The sequence below is a fragment of the Onychomys torridus genome, chromosome 1 (assembly GCF_903995425.1).
Source record: "Onychomys torridus chromosome 1, mOncTor1.1, whole genome shotgun sequence".
Classification (NCBI taxonomy): Eukaryota; Metazoa; Chordata; class Mammalia; order Rodentia; family Cricetidae; genus Onychomys; species Onychomys torridus.
In genome coordinates, this window is record NC_050443.1 from 94,522,017 (window position 1) to 94,540,704 (window position 18,688).

Genomic DNA, 18,688 nt, shown 5'->3' on the forward strand with positions numbered 1-18,688 from the left:
CTCCCCAGAGTTTTCTTGAGTGTGAATAGCAGGAAATATTAGAAGGATTTATAGTGTGAAGATGAATAGAAAATAAAGGATAGCCCCTCGAGAGGGCCTGGAACCTTTTCCAATGGGCCCTGACTGTCTCTGCCCCAGGGTATTTATAGAGATGCCAAGGGGGTGGAGCAAAAGACCTCCCCCCAGCACAGCCAAGTGCAGACCATTTCAGATACCTGCACTCAGGCCCGTGGCCCTAATCATCCTCTATGCGGACCTGCTGGGTAAAGCCACGAGGAACCTGAAAACGGACTCCCACAGCTCAGTGATTAAAAGCACTTGCTGCTCTTGAAGAGGATTCAGGTTCAATTCCCAGCACTCTTATCAGGAGGAAGGATCCAATGCCCTCTTCTGGCACCAGGTATGCACATGGTATACTTATACACATGCAGCCAAAACACTCACACATATAAAATAATAAGTAAATCAATTTATGCGGGAAGGGGGTGTATAGGTGGAGTCCAGAGGACAACCAGAGGGAGTAGGTTCTAGGAATCAAGCTTAGGTTATCAGGATTGATGGCAAGCACCTTTACCTATTGAGCCATTGAATGACCCATATAAATTAATTTTTTTCAGACACATATGTTTTACAAAGCAGAGTTTACATAGGACTCAATATTCAGTTTCAGACATCCACTGAGGCGTTACAGAATATAGTAGTCTTTCTAGTCAAGGAAAGACTACTGTAATCACTTAGCTAAGGGGGTGGGGTTTGAAAACAGCTCTATGATTCAAAATGCAAATCATAAAGAGCTTAGTCTTCCAACTTGCGAAGTTTAAATGTAGTACTTAGTCAAAAACAATAACAGAAACCATATAGTACTTGTTTGGGGAAAAAAGAAACTATGTAAGAAAGGTAACATTATTTTCAAAGCATTAAGGTAAAAGATTATGTCTAAATCATTAACCAAAATGGCATATATACTCAAAAATGATCTGGGAATTACCCATGACCTGCTTAAAAAGAAGACCTTTTTAACTGAAGAAGGCTCTGGATTCAGAATAAATCCCTTGGTGGGATCACTTTCTCTGCATGAGAGAGCAGATTTTGTCCTCTGTTTTCAAGTTTGCTGCTCCAGTCTTCTTCCTAACTTTTCTCTGTTTGACTAGCTAAGATTCATTTTTCCTCTCTGCTAGTAAAAACATGGAGTCAGTGTCTATGCTCTCTGTCTTAAGAAATTCCATTTACAATAGGAAAAAAATAAAGCTAAATCATATGGAGGATGAGCATGGTAAGAAAAGAAAGGAAAAGGAAGGACAGAAAATCTGAAGGGTCTAAAGAGAGCAGTAAATTGTGAATTTAAGCCTGGTAGCAGGTTTTATTCCCAGGATTTGAGAAGTACAGGCAGAAGGATCCAAGTTTAAGGTCATCTTTGGATATATAATGAATAACCCTATTTCAAAATTTAAAAAAAAAAGTGAATTCAAGGTGGGCATGCTGATGCAAACCTGTTACCCCAGCACTAGTGAAGCTGAGGCAGAAGGAATGTCATGAGTTCAGGGACAATATAGCCTACATAGTATGTTGCAACCCAGCAGGGGCTACAGAGTGAGAGCCTTCCCTATTTCACAAAACAAAACAGAAATGGCAAGATACTTTAGCAGACAAGTGTTTGATCCACAGACTGACAACTTGAGTTGGATCCCCAGACCCCACATGGAACACATGCCCCAACTGGTAGCGTCATGTAATGAAAACAAACACTTAACCAGTGGCAAAGAAGATGTGATGCTTTACTGACAGCAGAGAAAGCTTTGTTAGGGGATTTCCTTGGAGTCTCAATTTTTCCATTTATAAAGAATACGGTACAAGGGCTGGAAATGTGGCTCTTTGTTGGTAGAGGACCTGCCTAACATGCTTGAAGCCTTGGGTTCCATCCCCAGCACTGCATAAAACTGGAAGTGGTAGCTCATGACTGTAAGTAATCCTAGTCCTTGGTGAAAGCAGGAGCATCGAAAGTTCAAGATCAGCCGGGCAATAGTGGGACATGTCTTTAATCCCAGCACTTGGGAGGCAGCGGTAGATGGATCTCTGTGAGTTTGAGGCCAGCCTGGTCTACAAATCAAGTTCCAGAACAGCCAGGACTATTACACAAGAAATCCTGTCTTGAAAAAAAAAAGTTCTAGACCATCCTCAGATACCGAAGACTGTGAGGCCAGCCTGGGCTAGCAACCTCCCCATCTCTGAAATAGCAATAACAAAACAAAAAACAATACTGTCAAAGACATACAAGAGTGAGAAAATATTCAAGAGCTATGCTTTTCTACTATTTATAAAATATATTTTTATTAAATAAGTAGAATAGCCTTCTGAATGCTAGGTAAGTTTGTGAGAAAATGGGCCTGGTTATGTATGGTTATAAACATAGAACTCAGGAGACCGAGGCAGGAAGATTTAAAGAGTTTGAGGCCAGACTAGGATACAAACTGAACAGTGTCTCCAAAAACAAAAAATATATTTTCTTTGACAAGATGAAAGTTTTTCTAAAGACAAAAGAAGGCACATTCTAGGTGTGTGGAAACACATGCAACCCAGATTTTCACTTGTTAATAGAGGACTAGAGATCCACTCTCAGCCTTATTTAGAAGCCCAACAAGTGAAGACCTGGATTCATCTGTGGCTTGTGATTATGTGCCAATTAACTGCTTCAAAATTTTAGCCACATGAAGAAAAAAAACTTAAAAAGTTTAGGACTGGCATGAAGTAGCAAGTTTTGGTTTTGTTTTGTTCTGCTTTTTTTTTTTGAGACAAGATCTCCCTATGTAGCCTTGGCTGGCCTGGAACTCAGAAATATGCTGCCTCTGCCTTGCCCAGCTCTCATTTTGTTTTTTGTTTGTTTGCTTTTTGGAGACATGAAGTATTTTTTTAAATGACCATTTTAATGTAAATAATCTGTAATTTATAAAGAAAATTCCTTACTTCGCAATGGACTGACAAAAAGCTGCCACCTCCTCATTCTGTACTTCAAATTCTTGTAGAAGAGAACTTCCAGTTGGCAAACTACTGGTCCCATTTGAGTCTTTCTGTAATTAAAAACAGTGGTTTTATTTTAAAAGTGAAAGATCTCTAAAGTGCTACACAGTAGCACCTCACAAACTAGTTTTTATGAAGCTATACAAAGTTACAGAGGTAAGATAGTCATTTAAGTAGCAGAGCTTTTTAAAGTGGCTTTCTTTAACACAACATCTTATCCTATAACTCAGGCAGTCCTCAGACTTTAAATGATCTTCCTGTCTTAGCTTCACATATGGGGATTACAAGCATGAACTACAACTGGCTAAAAACATCTATTTCTTGGCATACACCTGGGATTTCATCACTCAGAATGCTGAGGCAGGGGGATCTCCAGCTCAAAGCCAGCCTGTATATAAAATAATCAAGAACTCATCTCAGAAAACAAAGCAACACAAGAAAAAGGGCATTTCTGTCCTGGTAAAGTACCAACTAAGTCCACTTTGGACTCATTGTTTTAATAGATAAAAACTAAGAACATGCTGTGCTGATCAGCTAGGACCTTTCCATTCTGTACACTTCAGTAAGCTAGCAGCTGAATGAAATTAAAGGACTGCCTCTGTTTAAAGAAAAGAGCTCAAGCTCATTTGGGACTGATGTAATAAACCAGGACATCCATATATCCAACTCAAGCCTCAAGTTACAAGAGAAGAACTGGCATTTTAGGTAGAGAATGCGTTTTTTGGAGAATTTATTGTATTAATATATTAATAAATGTACACAAATATCCTAATAGTTATTTATAAGTTAAATTTGACTAGCATTTGTTTGCACTATTTAGGGAGATCAATTTACTACCCAATAACAGCCAAATAGTAGTGTTCACTTAGAGGTGTTTTGACATACAACATAGAAATATTCGATTTGGCACAAATTTCAAATATAAATTTCCTTTAAAATTAAGAATAGTTCCTAAGCGAATAAAGAGCCAAAGCTTTAGCTCAATGGCAGAGAGATAGCACAGACCTGGGTTCAATATCCTACATGCCAATAAATAAATAATACAAATAAATAAACGGAACAGAAAGATGGCTCAGCAAGTAAAGTCAAGTCTCTGCTAAGCACAGAGACCTAAGTTCAATCCCACATGGTGGAACGAGGTAAGTGGTTCCTGAAAACTGTCTGCTGACTTCTGTGCTCATGCACACACACTTAAATAAATGTAAAACAAATAAGCAGCATATAAACTTCAAAAGTCAATAGATTTCAATGATCTTGGTGCCTACGAGGATGCTTAAATTAAAATTTTAAGGTCAATAAATACTTTTTAAAAATTACTTTATGAGTTTTCTTTATTTAAATGGTGCCAGAGACCTTTTTGCTAGAATGAGATATGTGTATTTGGTGAGGAGGGGAGCAATTTACAAAATCACAAGTAAAAATAGCAAAGCTCCTGGGAAAGATAGTTAGGATAGACTATTCAACATGGGAAAAAAAAAAAAAAAACTAACTAAGACAAAAATAAATCTGTATAAATTCCTAACACAGCCAGGCAAGGTGGCTCTCAACTGGCAGGAGAATCTGGAACCCTGAGTGAGACCCTGCTCAAACGACAAAAATATACCAAAACAAACCTAACAGTTAATACTCATCCTCATCCACCCTTCAATTTACGATCTCCAGTCTCTTGAAGCCTGTCTTTCTTTCTGTTTTGTGATGCAAGTTCTTCAGGGCATTTACTCCCTTAAAGACTGCTGAATAATGAACACATAACAGGGATGTAGACATCTCAACTAAGCAGCAGACAAAAGCTCTTCTAAGGCTGATGATCTCACAGCGACTTTGCACTAGCTTCACCAGTTCAATACTGTGGACTTGGAGCTACTTCTGAGACTGTATTGTCACTAAAAGAGGAATCTTCTGCAAGATATTCAGTGTTTTCCATAAAACCTGTTATACTGTAAGAAAAGTTTGTTCATGATTGCAACAAAATAGTAACATGCTGGGAAAATTGAACTAGCACAACTTCGCTGCAGTACTGACACCAATCTGCAAATATCAATAGCACACTTGTGTTACAGAAAGAAGCACTATAACAAACAGACTTCAGTTCTTTAAAGATTGAGATCTCTGCTACAGACAGTTCAATGGGTAAAATGCTGCCTCCACCCCCCCACCACCCCCAGCCTGATGATCCAAGTTTGGATCCTCAACACCCAAGTGAAGGCATTAGCATTCAATTCTATAATCACTGAGCCCCTGTGGAAGACGGGAAAGTGGAGGCTGAGAATCTCTCAGCAGTTCACAGCCACTTAGCCTGGTGTACACAGCAGTAAAACACTGTCTCCAACAGTGGAAGGAAGGTGAGAACTGACACACAAAGCTGTTTGCTGACCTCCACATACTTGGGTACATGTGTACCCTGGTACAGGTGGCTCACACACATGAACATGCACACAAAATTAAATTACATTCAACTTAAATTTAAAAATGCAAATCTGTTCTTAAACTCTCTAAGTCAGCCACTGTCTACTCCAACCTTACTTGTCTAACATTTCCACTGACTTCCTGTTCATACAAAACACAATGGGACTTACCCTGTTTTGGAACTTTCTGTTTGCTAAAAAGTCTTCCTTGTCAGAAACATAACATGTTTTTAAAACATAACATGTTTAAAAAAAACAAAACAAAACAACACCTAGCAAGTTTTTAGGGCGCAGTGAATAGCACTTCTATATGCTTACTATAAAGTAAGAAACCACCGCACCAGCTCTTGACACACTCATATACATGTGTGTGTGCAAGCCTGCTCATGCACATGCACATGTTGAGACCAGAGGTCAATGTCATCCTCAATCATTTTCCATCTTTTTTTTTTTTGAGACAGAATCTCTCACTGAACCAGAAGTCCAATGTTTTCTTTAACACTGTTAATTTTTGTTACAGAAACAAGCACTGTAACAGACAAGACTTCAGTTCTCTAAAGAATTGAGATCTGACAGACCCTTGCTCCAGATGCCACCCCACTCTCCAAGCCCGATGACCCATGCTTGGGTCCTCAGCGCCCATTTAAGAGCAGTAGTGCTCACTTCTGTAATCTTTGCCGCTGGGGTACAAGCCAGCTTTGTAGATGGGGAATCTGGACTCAGGTCTTCATGCTTGCAGACCGAGAACTTTGAGCTGTCTAACTGAGCTGTCTTTCCAGCTCCACCCCACCACCTCTAACTGCTCCATCTCAACCAAAGCCTGTACCATCACATCGTGTTTTGAGTCTTGATGTAAAAACCTTCTGGAGAACAAGCACCAAACTGAGTTTTTTGGTTTTTTAGAATTTAACATCAAGCTGAAAAGGTATCAACTGTCAATCAGTTCAATTTGTTGAATATTTTGCTTCCTCTAAAAACACACAAAACATTTAAAGAATTTAACAATGGATCTTCAATAATCTTAAGACTAGCAGCAACTTTCATTAATATTTAATTCTCTAAAACAAGCTTTTTAAATTATTAGTATTATTTTATAAATAACTTGTAGGGCTGGAGAGATGGCTCAGTGGTTAAGAGTACCAACTGCTCTTCCAAAGGTCTTGAGTTCAATTCCCAGCAATTACATGGTGGCTCACAACCATCTGTAATGAGATCTGGTGCCCTCTTCTGGCCTACAGGGACACATGCATGCAGAACTCAGTATACATAATAAATAAATCTTAAAAAAAAAAAATAACTTGTAACAAATACTGACAGGTACTCAGATTCTTTTTATCAGACTCTTCTATAAAAAAATCCACACACATTTATTTGCTTATCAAGTAGCTTCAACAGATGGGTACTATTATAACTTGTTTTTACAAAGGGGATATGGAAGACTAGATTCACAATCAAAAGTCTCCCTGAAAAGGGGGGAAGCACTTGGGGAAGGGGGCATTCCCTGCTAGAACTTGGGAGATAGAGGCAGAAGGATCAGAGGTTTATGTCCAGCCTCACTCAGCAGCACAGTAAGTCTGAGAATAGCCTGAGATTAGAAAACTGTCTCAAAACCAAACAAAAACAAAGCAAGCAAATACCCCACCTCAAAACAAACAAACAAACAACAAAAAAAACCCCAAAAAACAACAACAACAGCAACAACAACAACAACAACCCAAGAACAAACCAGAGAAAGTTAGAAAACAATACTGTGGCCTTTGTGGAGACAATGACATGAAACCTGCTCTGTTGAATAGATTTCCAATCTCCTTAAGGGCATGCTTAGATTTTTTAATTAAAGTGTGTATTTTTCATGATAACTTTTATTAATGAGGCCCTTCTTTTCTTTTCTTTTTTTTTCCCCTAAAGATTTATTTATTTATTATGTATACAGCATGTATGACTGCAAGCCAGAAGAGAGCACCAGATCTCATTACAGATGGTTTTGCGCAACCATGTGGTTGCTGGGAATTGAACTCAGGACCTCTGGAAGAGCAGTCAGTGCTCTTAACCTCTGAGCCAAATCTACAGCCCCCTGTTTACATTAATCTAGAAGACTTTTCTTTTCTGGCACTCAAGGCTTTCTGTTTGTTACTGTTGGTTTTCAATCTTGATCCCCCTTCTGGATCAAGTTCTTTAGAGATCTGGTCTGAAAATAATACTTATAACATACTGTATATTCTAAATATTTATTTATTCATTCATTCATTTTATGTGTAGGGTGTCTTGTTAACATGTATGTCTGTATATCATGTGCATGCCTATTTACTTACTTATACTTATTTGTTTGTTTATTTTATGTGTATGGGTGTCTTGCTAACATGTATGTCTGTGCACCATATGCATGCCTGGCACCCATAGAGGGTGGCAGAGGGCATCAGATCTTCTGGAACTGGAGTTACAGATAGTTGTGAGCCTTCATGTGAGTGTTAGGAGTTGAACCCAGGTCCTCTGCAAAAACAAGTGCTCTTAACCACTGAGCCATTTCTCCACTCTCAATCATTTTTTCTTTTTTTCTTTCTTTTCTTTTCTTTTTTTTTGTTTTGTTTGTTTGTTTTGTTTTTTGTTTTTTTCGAGACAGGGTTTCCCTGTGTAGCTTTGCACCTTTCCTGGAACTCATTTGGTAGCCCAGGCTGGCCTCAAACTCACAGAGATCCACCTGCCTCTGCCTCACCACCGCCTGGCTCAATCATTTTTTCTTAACAAATAAAAAAGACACAATAATGCTATAGGTCTCAGAAATATGAAGTAGGAATTCAGCTAACTATGGCAAAGCTGGAAAAGTCAAGGATTCTTCCAGAGGAAGCCAGGGCTCAGAGAGTATTGGTGTTATCTTGGCTTTTGAATATATCAGCTGTTTTCTGCTATGAATTTCATTTGCACTATTAAAGCTTCCCCAATTGATTCTTTTTCCTAAGAACTTCTAAACAGTGTGGATTGATCATTCCTTGGGCATACACAGTTAAGGTATTTGGGTAATAGTCACACAGGCAAGGTTTTCTGCATCCAGGCTTTATGTTTCTTCCTAAAGCATTAGAATCAGATGTCTGCCTTCTGTAATTATCTCCTTTAGCAAGCATCCAAGGCAGGGTCAGCTCCGGACAAAAGTATTTTATCTGAAATACCTATCAAACATCCAAGGACAAATGGCAGACAGTATAAGCATTCCAGACCACCTGCTAGTCTCCTGAATTAAGGTAAATATCCATTTGGAGACACCACCTAGGCCAGGCAAACATTAGGTATACAGCTTTATTTCTTGTGCAATTTAAGCTCAGATCCCCTTCTCTCACATCCCAAGTGGCACCTCTAGACTTCCTCTTGAACAATTTACTCAGAACAAAAGGATTTTTACATACCAGGTGCATTCAAGCTATGACGAATGGTTACCTAGCAACCGAGTACACTTGCCCCAGAGAGGGGCAGAGCCAGAGGATTGAAGATGGTAGGTAAAGAGATGAGTCATGGAAAGAGGAAGGAAAGGAACAAAGAGAGAGAAAAATGAAGACGAAGACGAGAACAAGATGGAAAGTACTTAGAACTACCAGAGGACAGGAGGAGAAGAGACAGAGAGGAGCTAAGTATGAAAACAGAATTGAAGCTGTGTAGACAGAATTTTGTCTTAGAAGAATAAAGTGAACTGGAGGCGCACGCCTTTAATCCCAGCACTCAGGAGGCAGAGCCAGGCAGATCTCTGTGCGTTTGAGGCCAGCCTGGTCTACGGATCAAGATCCAGGATAGTCACCAAAACTATACAGAGAAACTCTGTCTCAAAAAAACCAAGAATAAATGAATGAACGAATAAATAAATAAATAAAATAAAGTGACCAGATTAAAGAACTTGGTGTACTTAGATTCATTCCCTCAGATTACTTCTTGCCGCTGGTAGCTTCTCTTCTGGAACCCTGGAAAAAGACTATCAGAGGCTGGACACCAATAGTCTTCAATACAATAATGAATAAAATTGTTAATACTGTTAGCCAATACACAAAATTTAAAAAAATCTCTGTAGGGGAAGATACTGAGTTTTCAAGTAAACATGTTTGGAATTCCAAGTAAATGTTTAGGTCACCACCCAAACGTTCTCTTCTAAAAATGACATATTCTAGAAATTCCAGAGATAAAAACAGATTTGGACATCATGCTACTTATGGAATTCTCTAAAGGATGTATCTCTTTCTTCTGATTACTGTTGGCATCCATTATGATCATTTTAAGAGCAACACCTCAACCAAAGGGAACTAACTAGGGGTTAACTAAGCTCCACCAATAGAAGATAGTCTCTTTAAAGCTAAGGGACACACCAAGAATTAAAGCTGACAGGTAGAGAGATGAGAGCTATCTCTGCCTTCTTCTTCTTGAGTCTGGCAGGTTTAAAAATACAGGGAGGAAAAAAAAAAATCAATGTGCCATGTCTAAATCTAAAGGCAAGAGGGTGATGTGCCCACAGGCATGTATATGTAAATGGAAATCAATCTTTCAGCTTGAAAGTTCTCAGACAGTACTGCCAAATTGGGGGTTGGGGATTTAGCTCAGTGTTAGAGTGCTTGCCTAGCAAGTGCAAGGCCCTGGGTTCAATCCTCAGCTCCACAAAAAAAAAAAAAAAAAAAAGAATGGCTCCCATAGGCTTATTCATTTGAATGCTTAGGTATCAAGGAGTGGCTCTATATAAGACAGATTAGGAGGTGTGGACTCACTAGAGTAGGAATGGCCTTGAAGGATGTTGTCACTATGGAATGGTCCTTGAGATTTCAAAACAACCTATACCCAGTCAGTATCTTTCTTTCAGCTTGCAGATCAGGATGTAGCTCCCAGCTACTGTTCCAGTGCCATGTGTGCTGCCATGCTCCCTACCATGATGATAATGAACTAAACCTCTGAAACTGTAAGCAAGCCCCCAGTTAAATGTTTTCTTTTATAATAGTTGCCTTGGTCATGGTGTCTCTTCACAGCAATAGAACACTGACTAAGAAAGGGGGTTAGTCTTTGTGCCCTCAACTGGTTGGCTAAGATCTATTTACAGAAAGCAGGCAATCTGCTTTACCAAATCTATCAATTCAAGCATTAGCTTCACACAAAAATACTCTAATAGACATTCTCAGAATAACGTTTGCCCAGATACCTGAGCAATTCATGCCCCAATCAAGATAAAAGACAGAAATGGGAGAGAATACTCCAAGAATACTCCAAGATTATCATATGTTCCCAAATAAAATCCCCAGTATTAAATAGGTTACATCTTTTTGAAATATTGGCCAAAGGAGTCCTAGTAGACACCCCCTCCCTGAAACAGCACAGGCTATTGACAATGCTATTGGTTACCTTCCACAACCTATTGCTGAAGACACCACATACTTACATCATAGAGAACATGGAAAGATGGAGCTGCTACTCAACTGGAAGCTTCACTCCTACTGACCAGTGGTCAAAGACTTGAAAGTGATATACACACTACTGGAGGAGAAAAATAATTATCAATTTCTCCCAGCTAAAAAACCTACGAGCTACAGTGATCAACCTGCAAGAAATGCCTACTAATGCAACAGTGGTATGAATGTAAAGGAAGTAACCACTTTTTCAAAAAATTGGATTTAAACCCTCTTTCATGAGGTGAAACCCATAACAGACACTATGAATAAGGCCTAGCGCCTAAGACTAGATAGGTCATGGGCCCTATAGGAAAACCTATCATTATCATTCTGCTAAACAAATACTTCAATAAAACAATATCTAATGACATTTTGTTCATAGATCAGTGAAGTGATTAACCTTCCATGGAGAAGCTTCCTGCAGTAGATGGTAATTAACATAGAGACATACAACTGGACAATTTGCAGAGAGTAAGAGACCTAGGAGCTTGGCCTTAAATGGGATGTATTTAGCACAAAAATTTATCATATATTCTCTGATTTAAAATTGATGTTTCCCAGGGCAGTGGTGGCGTACACCTTTAATCCCAGCACTTGGGAGGCAGAGGCAGGTGAATCTCTGTAAGTTTGAGGCCAGCCTGGTCTACAGTAAGTTCATGGACAGCCAGGGCTACACAGAAACCCTGTCTTGAAAAACAAAACAAACAAACAAACAAAAAGTTGTCTCAAGAATACTGTATGGATTGGGCCTGATGGCATATGCCTCTGTGGGTCTCTACAGCTCCCCCTTCTTAATATATTAAAGGGCCCCTCAGACCCTTCAGATAGCCTGTGCCTGCCTTAGGTAGTCCTTCTCCCCTAATCAGCCTTACCTATCATGAAGATACACTTTCCATCAAGCATACTCTGTCTTAGTTTGGCAGCTAGCAAGAAGGACTTTACCCATCTCTGACTACCAGCCTCTGGCAGGGGAAAATACAGAGCTTAACTTAGCTCTGATTCAGGTCCCTACTAAGCACTTGCAAGTAGCTGGAACAACCACAGCAATCCCTATGGCTGCCACATCCCCCGTAAAGGAGTAGAGGATGATCAAGATGGAATGTCCCTTTGGAATGGGTCTAAGATGTCTATTAGCTGCATCAAGCCCTTTTTTAAAATCAATAAACTCTTGATGCCAATGCATCAAATAAATCAATAAGCTCCTGATAAAACTGCATCAAAGACTCCCTTAGCTTCACCAAACCATGGTTCATTAATATCAACAGGCTAACATAATTCTAGCATGAATATTACTATACATATTTACAATTCTTACAAACTTACATCCAAAAGCAAACTTTCCATCCATAGGACTATTTACACTGTACAAACTTTAGCAAACATTCTAAAAGAGATCTCTTAACAGAACTATTTATATTTTCTTCCAACAAGACAAAGGGTACATGAATCATGAGTCACCACAGTTAAAATTGTAGGTGAACTCAAAACAGTTTCATTTCTAAGGTTTACAAACGCTCAAAAAAGTCAGTTCTAGTAAGTATTAAAGTTCCACTGACAGCCCAATATCAGGGCCTCACTCATCAGCTGCCCTGAAGGCCCTTTTAGCAATCCAAGTCATAATGACTTTTAGGCAAACAGTTCCAAATATGAGGAGTCTCAATTTGTTGCAGCTCCCCTGAATGTAACAACTCAACTTAGTTCAAACAAGCATCTCTGAAGCTTCACTCTCAGCCGCAGAAGCATTTTCAGTGAGCTTTCCCTAGGAGAGCTGCCCTAGGACAAAGGTGGAATTACCATACTGAGCTGCTGTAACTCTTAGAAAAGCTTTCTGCTCAGCTAGTAGGAATTGGGAAGCTGTCTTTTAAAGGAGCCACATATTGGTTTGCCACTAGCAACCAGAAGTTATGTGGCTCTGTTTCATTCCAGCTTTCACAGTCTCAGTCCTTGAATACCAAATAGTGACAAAACATTTGTCTCAAATTCCTTCTCAACAGTCTGGAGGGCCCCCTTAGTCTCTTGCTTTCCCGAGACTGCAGGATGGAACATCAATGGATCAGGAACATTGGTTCAGCTGCTCTCACTTTAGCTCCTCTGGAGGATTGTCAGCAGCTATGGTATTATCAGAGCTGGCATTCCTCTGTTCCAAGCACTGCACCAAGTGCTCAGGCAACTATCAAGCTCCATTTTCATCTTGTGAAAAAACACAAACATGCTCTTGAACCCATATTAAAACAGGGTTGGGACCCTTCCATAATCCTGAGCAAGGATCGTTCCATTTCACCTGAGCAAAGGTCACTCAAGTGCCATCATGCCTAAATCTATCCATGGCGGATTGCTCACGGACATCCACATTCAAAAAATTCAGAATGAATGCATTATGTAGTGACTGAGGGTACAATTCTCCCCTCTTAATTTTTTGAAGCTGCATCTTGAGATTGTCATGAGCTCTCCACTATGCCTTGTCCTTGAGTATTATAAGGAATGCCTGTTTTATGCTCAGTTTGCCATTGGGAACAAAACTGCTGAAATGCTTTACTATATCAGAACCATTATCAGTTTTTTTTTTAAGATTTATTTATTTATTATATATACAGTATTCTGCCTGCATGTGTCTCTGCAGGCCAGAAGAGGGCACCAGATCTCATTACAAGTGGTTGTGAGCCACCATGTGGTTGCTGGGAATTGAACTCAGGACCTCTGGAAGGGCAGTTGGTGCTCTTAATCACTGCGCCATCTCTCCAGCCCCTATTATCAGTTTTAATAATTGTTGGTATCCCCAGAGAGGAGAAACATTTCAGGCAATGAGCAATTATATGCTTTGTAGCTTCTCCAGATAGCACACTAGCCATTAAAAATCCTGAGTATTGATAGTTACATGTACATATTTTAACTTGCCAAATTCTAAAATATGAGTAGCATCCATTTGCCATAAATGATTAGGAAGAAGGCCTCAAGGGTTTACCCCCAAGTAAGGTGCAGGAAAATACTTTGGACACACCCCACATTGTTTAAGTATCTGTTGAGCAACTTCCCTGGTAAGACTGCATTGCTATCTTAGACTTTTGCTATTTTGATGATGAAAAGCAAGTGACTGTTGAGCTATTTCTACTTGGGATAAGGCTATCATCCATGTTAATTTGTCAGCTGTTGCATTACCATCAGCTAAAGGACCAAGAAGATTGGAATGAGCTCTAATGTGATCCATAAAGCATGGTAGCTTTCTTTGGTGAACAGCATCTTGAATTTGTTGAAACAGCATTCTAACTTGACTATTACTAGTCCCTAAACATGGAACAGTTTCTATAACTTGAAGAGCTCTATAAATATATTGACTATCTGTATATAAATTAAATGGACTATCTATAAGAAACTAAAAAACCATATTCACTGCCCATAATTCCACTATCTGTGCAGAAGCTAGGGTTGTTTGTACTATGTAGCTTTTTCCATTGATAACATAAGCAACCCTCCCGTTGAAAGAACCATCAGTAAAAACTAGCATAGCATCTCTTACAGGATATTTCATCACAATCTTAGGAAATATAAATGAATGCATTTGAGCGAATTGTAACAATTGATCAGCTGGAAATTATCAATTTGACCTAAAAACTAATAAAAGGCAATTGCCCAAGAATCATTATTTTGAAAAAGCCAATCAATTTGCTGTTTCGTAAAAAGAACCCTGATTACACTTGGTTCTTTACCAAAATAACATCTATATTCAATCCTGCTTTTCTATACCAAACAAGCTACAGCTTCCTAACATGGATTTAATGCTTTAGCTGGTGAAACAGGAAGATGTAACCATAAAAGAGGACCATTTTGCCATAATATTGCTATAGGAGTATGTCTAGTGGGCAAGACATATGTATGCCAAGGTAGATCATAATTAATATAATGTACTTGGTGATACTAAATAGTATTCCCAACCTGCAAAAAAACATGTCTACTGTGCTGGAGAGATGGCTCAGAGGTTAAGAGCACTGACTGCTCTTCCAGAGGTCCTGAGTTCAGTTCCCAGTAACCACATGGTGGCTCACAACCATCTGTAATGAGATCTGGTGCCCTTTTCTGGCATGCAGGCAGACATGCTATATATATAATAAATAAATAAATCTTAAAAAAGAAAAGAAGAAGAAGAAGAAGAAGAACCTGTCTACCTTCTTCAGTTAACTGTCTGGGTGAATTAGGATCACTATCTCCTTTTAAAATATCACTTAAAGGTCCCAAATCACCGTTAGATAATTTTAAATAAAGTTGCAACTGTTTAATGTCCCCTAATAACTTGAAAATCATTTAAAGTTTTTAACCTATCCTTTCTTATTTCCAATTCTTTAGGCCTTAGTTCCTTAGGGTATAATATATATCCTAGATGTTGAAAAGGTGGCTCACTTTCTCTGATACGATAATTAACCCTGCATGAGTAAGACAGCTATCCAAACGTGTCAAACAAAATTTCTTTGTCTTTATATGCAAGCAAAGTATCATCCATATAGTGAATAATGTAAACTTGCTGAAACTGATCTCTAACCTTTTGGATAGCTTGAGTCACAAATTTCTGACACAATGTTAGGCTACTGACCGTTCCCTGGGGCAAAACCTTCCAATGAAATCTTTTCATGGGCTCTTTAAAGTTAACTGATGCTTAATGCAAGTCTTTGACAATCTTGGGGAGCCAAAGGGATGGTATAAAAACAATCCTTCAAATCTAAAATAATTTTGTAAGTATCTTCTGGTATGGCTGTAGGGGTAGGCAATCCAGGCTGCAAAGCTCCCATTGTCTGTATGGTCTCACTAATTTTCCTTAAATTCTGTAATAATTTCCATCTCCCTGATTTCTTCTTGATCAGGAAAATAGAATTCCAGGGAGAATTAGAAGGTTCAATATGGCCACCTGCTACAAGCCACAAAAATATATGAAGTAGGATTTTAGTTGATTATGACAAAGCTAATACCTGGAAGAAGCCAAGGGCCTTCCAGGTCAAGCTGAGGCTCAAGGAGCCTTGATGATATTTGGCTTTTGATTATTAGCCATTTCCTCCTATGAGTTTCTCGTGCTATTGTAGCTTTTTCATCATTTACTGGGCACCATTTCCCCTCTAATGGAATATTCAGATAACCTTCTGCGAAGACAGCTATGCATAGCCAGAACCCCAGTTCAAGCTTCCCTGTAATTACTGTCATTAGCAGCATCTGGCCAGGATGGATGGAGGGACAAAAGTACCTTATCAGAGATACCTCTGTACTAAGAACAGACTTAAGCATCCAAGGCCAAACGAAACAACACCTGTCTCCTAGGTCAGGCGGATAGCTTTATTTCTTGTGCAATTTAGGGTGAGACCCTCCTTTCTTACAGCCTTACTAATAGACTCATAATTTCTTACCTAACCACTTCTAGGAATGTAGACTGAGCACATAGATCCCCTTCTTGATATACTAACCGATCATTAGCTCTCAACTGACCTCCTCCTTTAACCACTCCGTTTTCAGGTTGTAAAACCTGAGGAAAATTCTTACCTGAATTCAAGCCTGGTGACCTTGCTCTGGCAGAGGATCACCATTGTTTGGGTTTATAACTGAACACCTCAGCGAATTGAGAGGACCTAGAGGTATAAGGAGATGGAGAGGAAGATAGGAGTGAAGAATTTGTGGACAAGATGGAAGATGAGGAAGAGCCAGATGGGGAAATACTAGCTGGGTAAGAATGAGATGTGAAGGACCAAGATGAGGCAGAATTAAGGTGAGAGAATTAAGATAGAACTTAGAGGGGACAGTAGGTAAATAGAGAGAGAAATCAGGCAAGAAAGGAGCTAGGCACGAGGACAGAACTGAAGCTATGTAGACAGGATTTTATCCCTGAGGAATTAAAGCAAATGGACTAAAGAGCTCAGTGTGGTGAGATTCTTTTCCTGAAAATAAATCTCACTGTTCATAGTTTCTCTTCTGAGCCCCTGGAAAGTATATTATTAAGGCTGGTCCTTTAATAATATACAAGAGCTACCATCCAACTGTTCCTGTACTAACTGCTGGATGTCTTGTATTTTTTCTTCTGTTAGGGGCCACTGATCTATCCACACAGGATGGTCAGATTTCCAAGTTATAGGATCTGCATGGAGTACAGGCTTCTCAATGACCCTTCTTAAAAATACTCTAATCCATCCCTATTAGCCCTTTCTGTAGGAGCAAGGATGACATCTGACCATCACTATTGTTTTACTAACTTCTGGTCAGGAACCTTTCTTTTGTTTAGTGACCACTGTATCAGGGCTAAACAGACTCCCATACAGCTCATGACATCTCTACCCCACAAATTTACAGGCTAGTGAGGGACAATGTATGGCCAAAAAGTTCCTTCATGACCTTTCTCATCTTTCCAGGAGAGTTCATTGCTACTCTGTTTAGGACACTGAGTTTGACCAAACCCTTTCGGCTCTGTAATAGTTTCCATCTTTGAATATGTGGAAGGCCATTGACTAACAGTGATAACAGACAGATCTGCACCAGTATCTAAAAAGACCTGAGAAACTTTTTCTGTTTATAACGAAGTGAGTTCTGGATACTGTGGACCTATGGCTTGTACCCAATAGGCAACTGATGAAACAAATCCAATTTCTCCTCTCTTACCCCTTTTAACTGGATTTCTTGTTTGTACCTGAGGAGGTAAAATTAACTGTGCAAGTCTCTGGCCTATCTATATTACAAAAATTCCCTTAGGTGAATGAGTCATTACTTTAATTTCTCCCACATAATCAGTGTCAATTACTGCAGGAGCAACAAAGACCCCCAGCATCGTGGTACTACTTCTTCCCAACAATAACCCTACGGTGCCTTCCAGCAAAGGCCCATAATAAACACCAGTAGGGAGTGTCTGCATCCCCATTTCAGGAGTCAAAACCGTATAGATGGAAGAGCTGAGACCTAATCCAGCACTGCCTGGGGTTGCTGTGTAGAGGTTCTGAATAAAATCTCTTTGCTGGGAGACAGCTTGCAGAATTACTCTAAAGATCTACTTTGTTGGGGCCTAGGACTGGCCCCTCATCCGTTTCCCTGAAAAGGATTTTCCTGGGAATCCATCCTTGATAAACACTTATTAACCCAATGCTTCCCTCTTTTGCATCTCAGGCATAACACTGATTTCTTATTTGCCCTTAAGCTTTTTCCCCTTTCAGGACATCCCTTGACCTGGTATCCCATCTGGCCACACCTAAAGCAACTTCCTATTGGTCCAAAAGCTCTCCCTTGTCTTGAACCATAGTTTCTTTGATGGAAAAGAACATCCTTGACTGTTTTTCCCTGTAATGTTGCATCCATGACTATCCCCTGATTATATGAAGGCCCTAAATCTGAACAAAGTGAAATATAGTCAGAGATGTTTCCTTTCTTTCTAAAAGGTCTCAAAGTAGCTTGAAAGTAGCTTTAGCATTTTCATAGGCGAGCTGTTTAACAAGCAAAAATCTAGCTTCTGAATCTCCAATTAGCCTGCCTGCTGTTTGCATTAGCCTAGAAACAGATCCTGAAATAATTCATCAAGCCCTTACCTTGTCTTTGATAAATACTCAGTCTGTCTTCCAGACGATGGAAGCTTATTCGAAGCCTTTTTGGCAGCTGCATTAACCTGAGCATACACTGCCACATCAAAATTTAACTGTTGACCTGTCTCCCAATAAGGGCCTTCTCCGGCAAGCATATCAAAAGGAATAGGAATCCGATGGACCTGATTTATTTCAGCTGTGGGCAGACATTGCTCCACAAACCAGATTTTCCACAACAAACTATCTCCACCTGACAGGCAAGCTCTGACCATTTATTTCCAGTCCCCAGGAGGCAGGGCTTCTAAAGGAAGGCTTTCTAACAGTGCTT

The 18,688-nt window shown here is 39.5% G+C and overlaps 1 protein-coding gene across 1 annotated transcript in view; it reads right to left on the reverse strand.

Annotated features, from left to right (window-relative positions):
* Pik3c2a (phosphatidylinositol-4-phosphate 3-kinase catalytic subunit type 2 alpha) overlaps positions 1 to 18,688 on the reverse strand; it is a 114,739-nt gene that overhangs the window by 60,837 nt on the left and 35,214 nt on the right. The window contains exon 3 of the mRNA XM_036190197.1: positions 2,962 to 3,065. Coding sequence (XP_036046090.1) covers positions 2,962 to 3,065 — 104 coding nt within the window. The remainder of the gene's footprint in view (positions 1 to 2,961; positions 3,066 to 18,688) is intronic.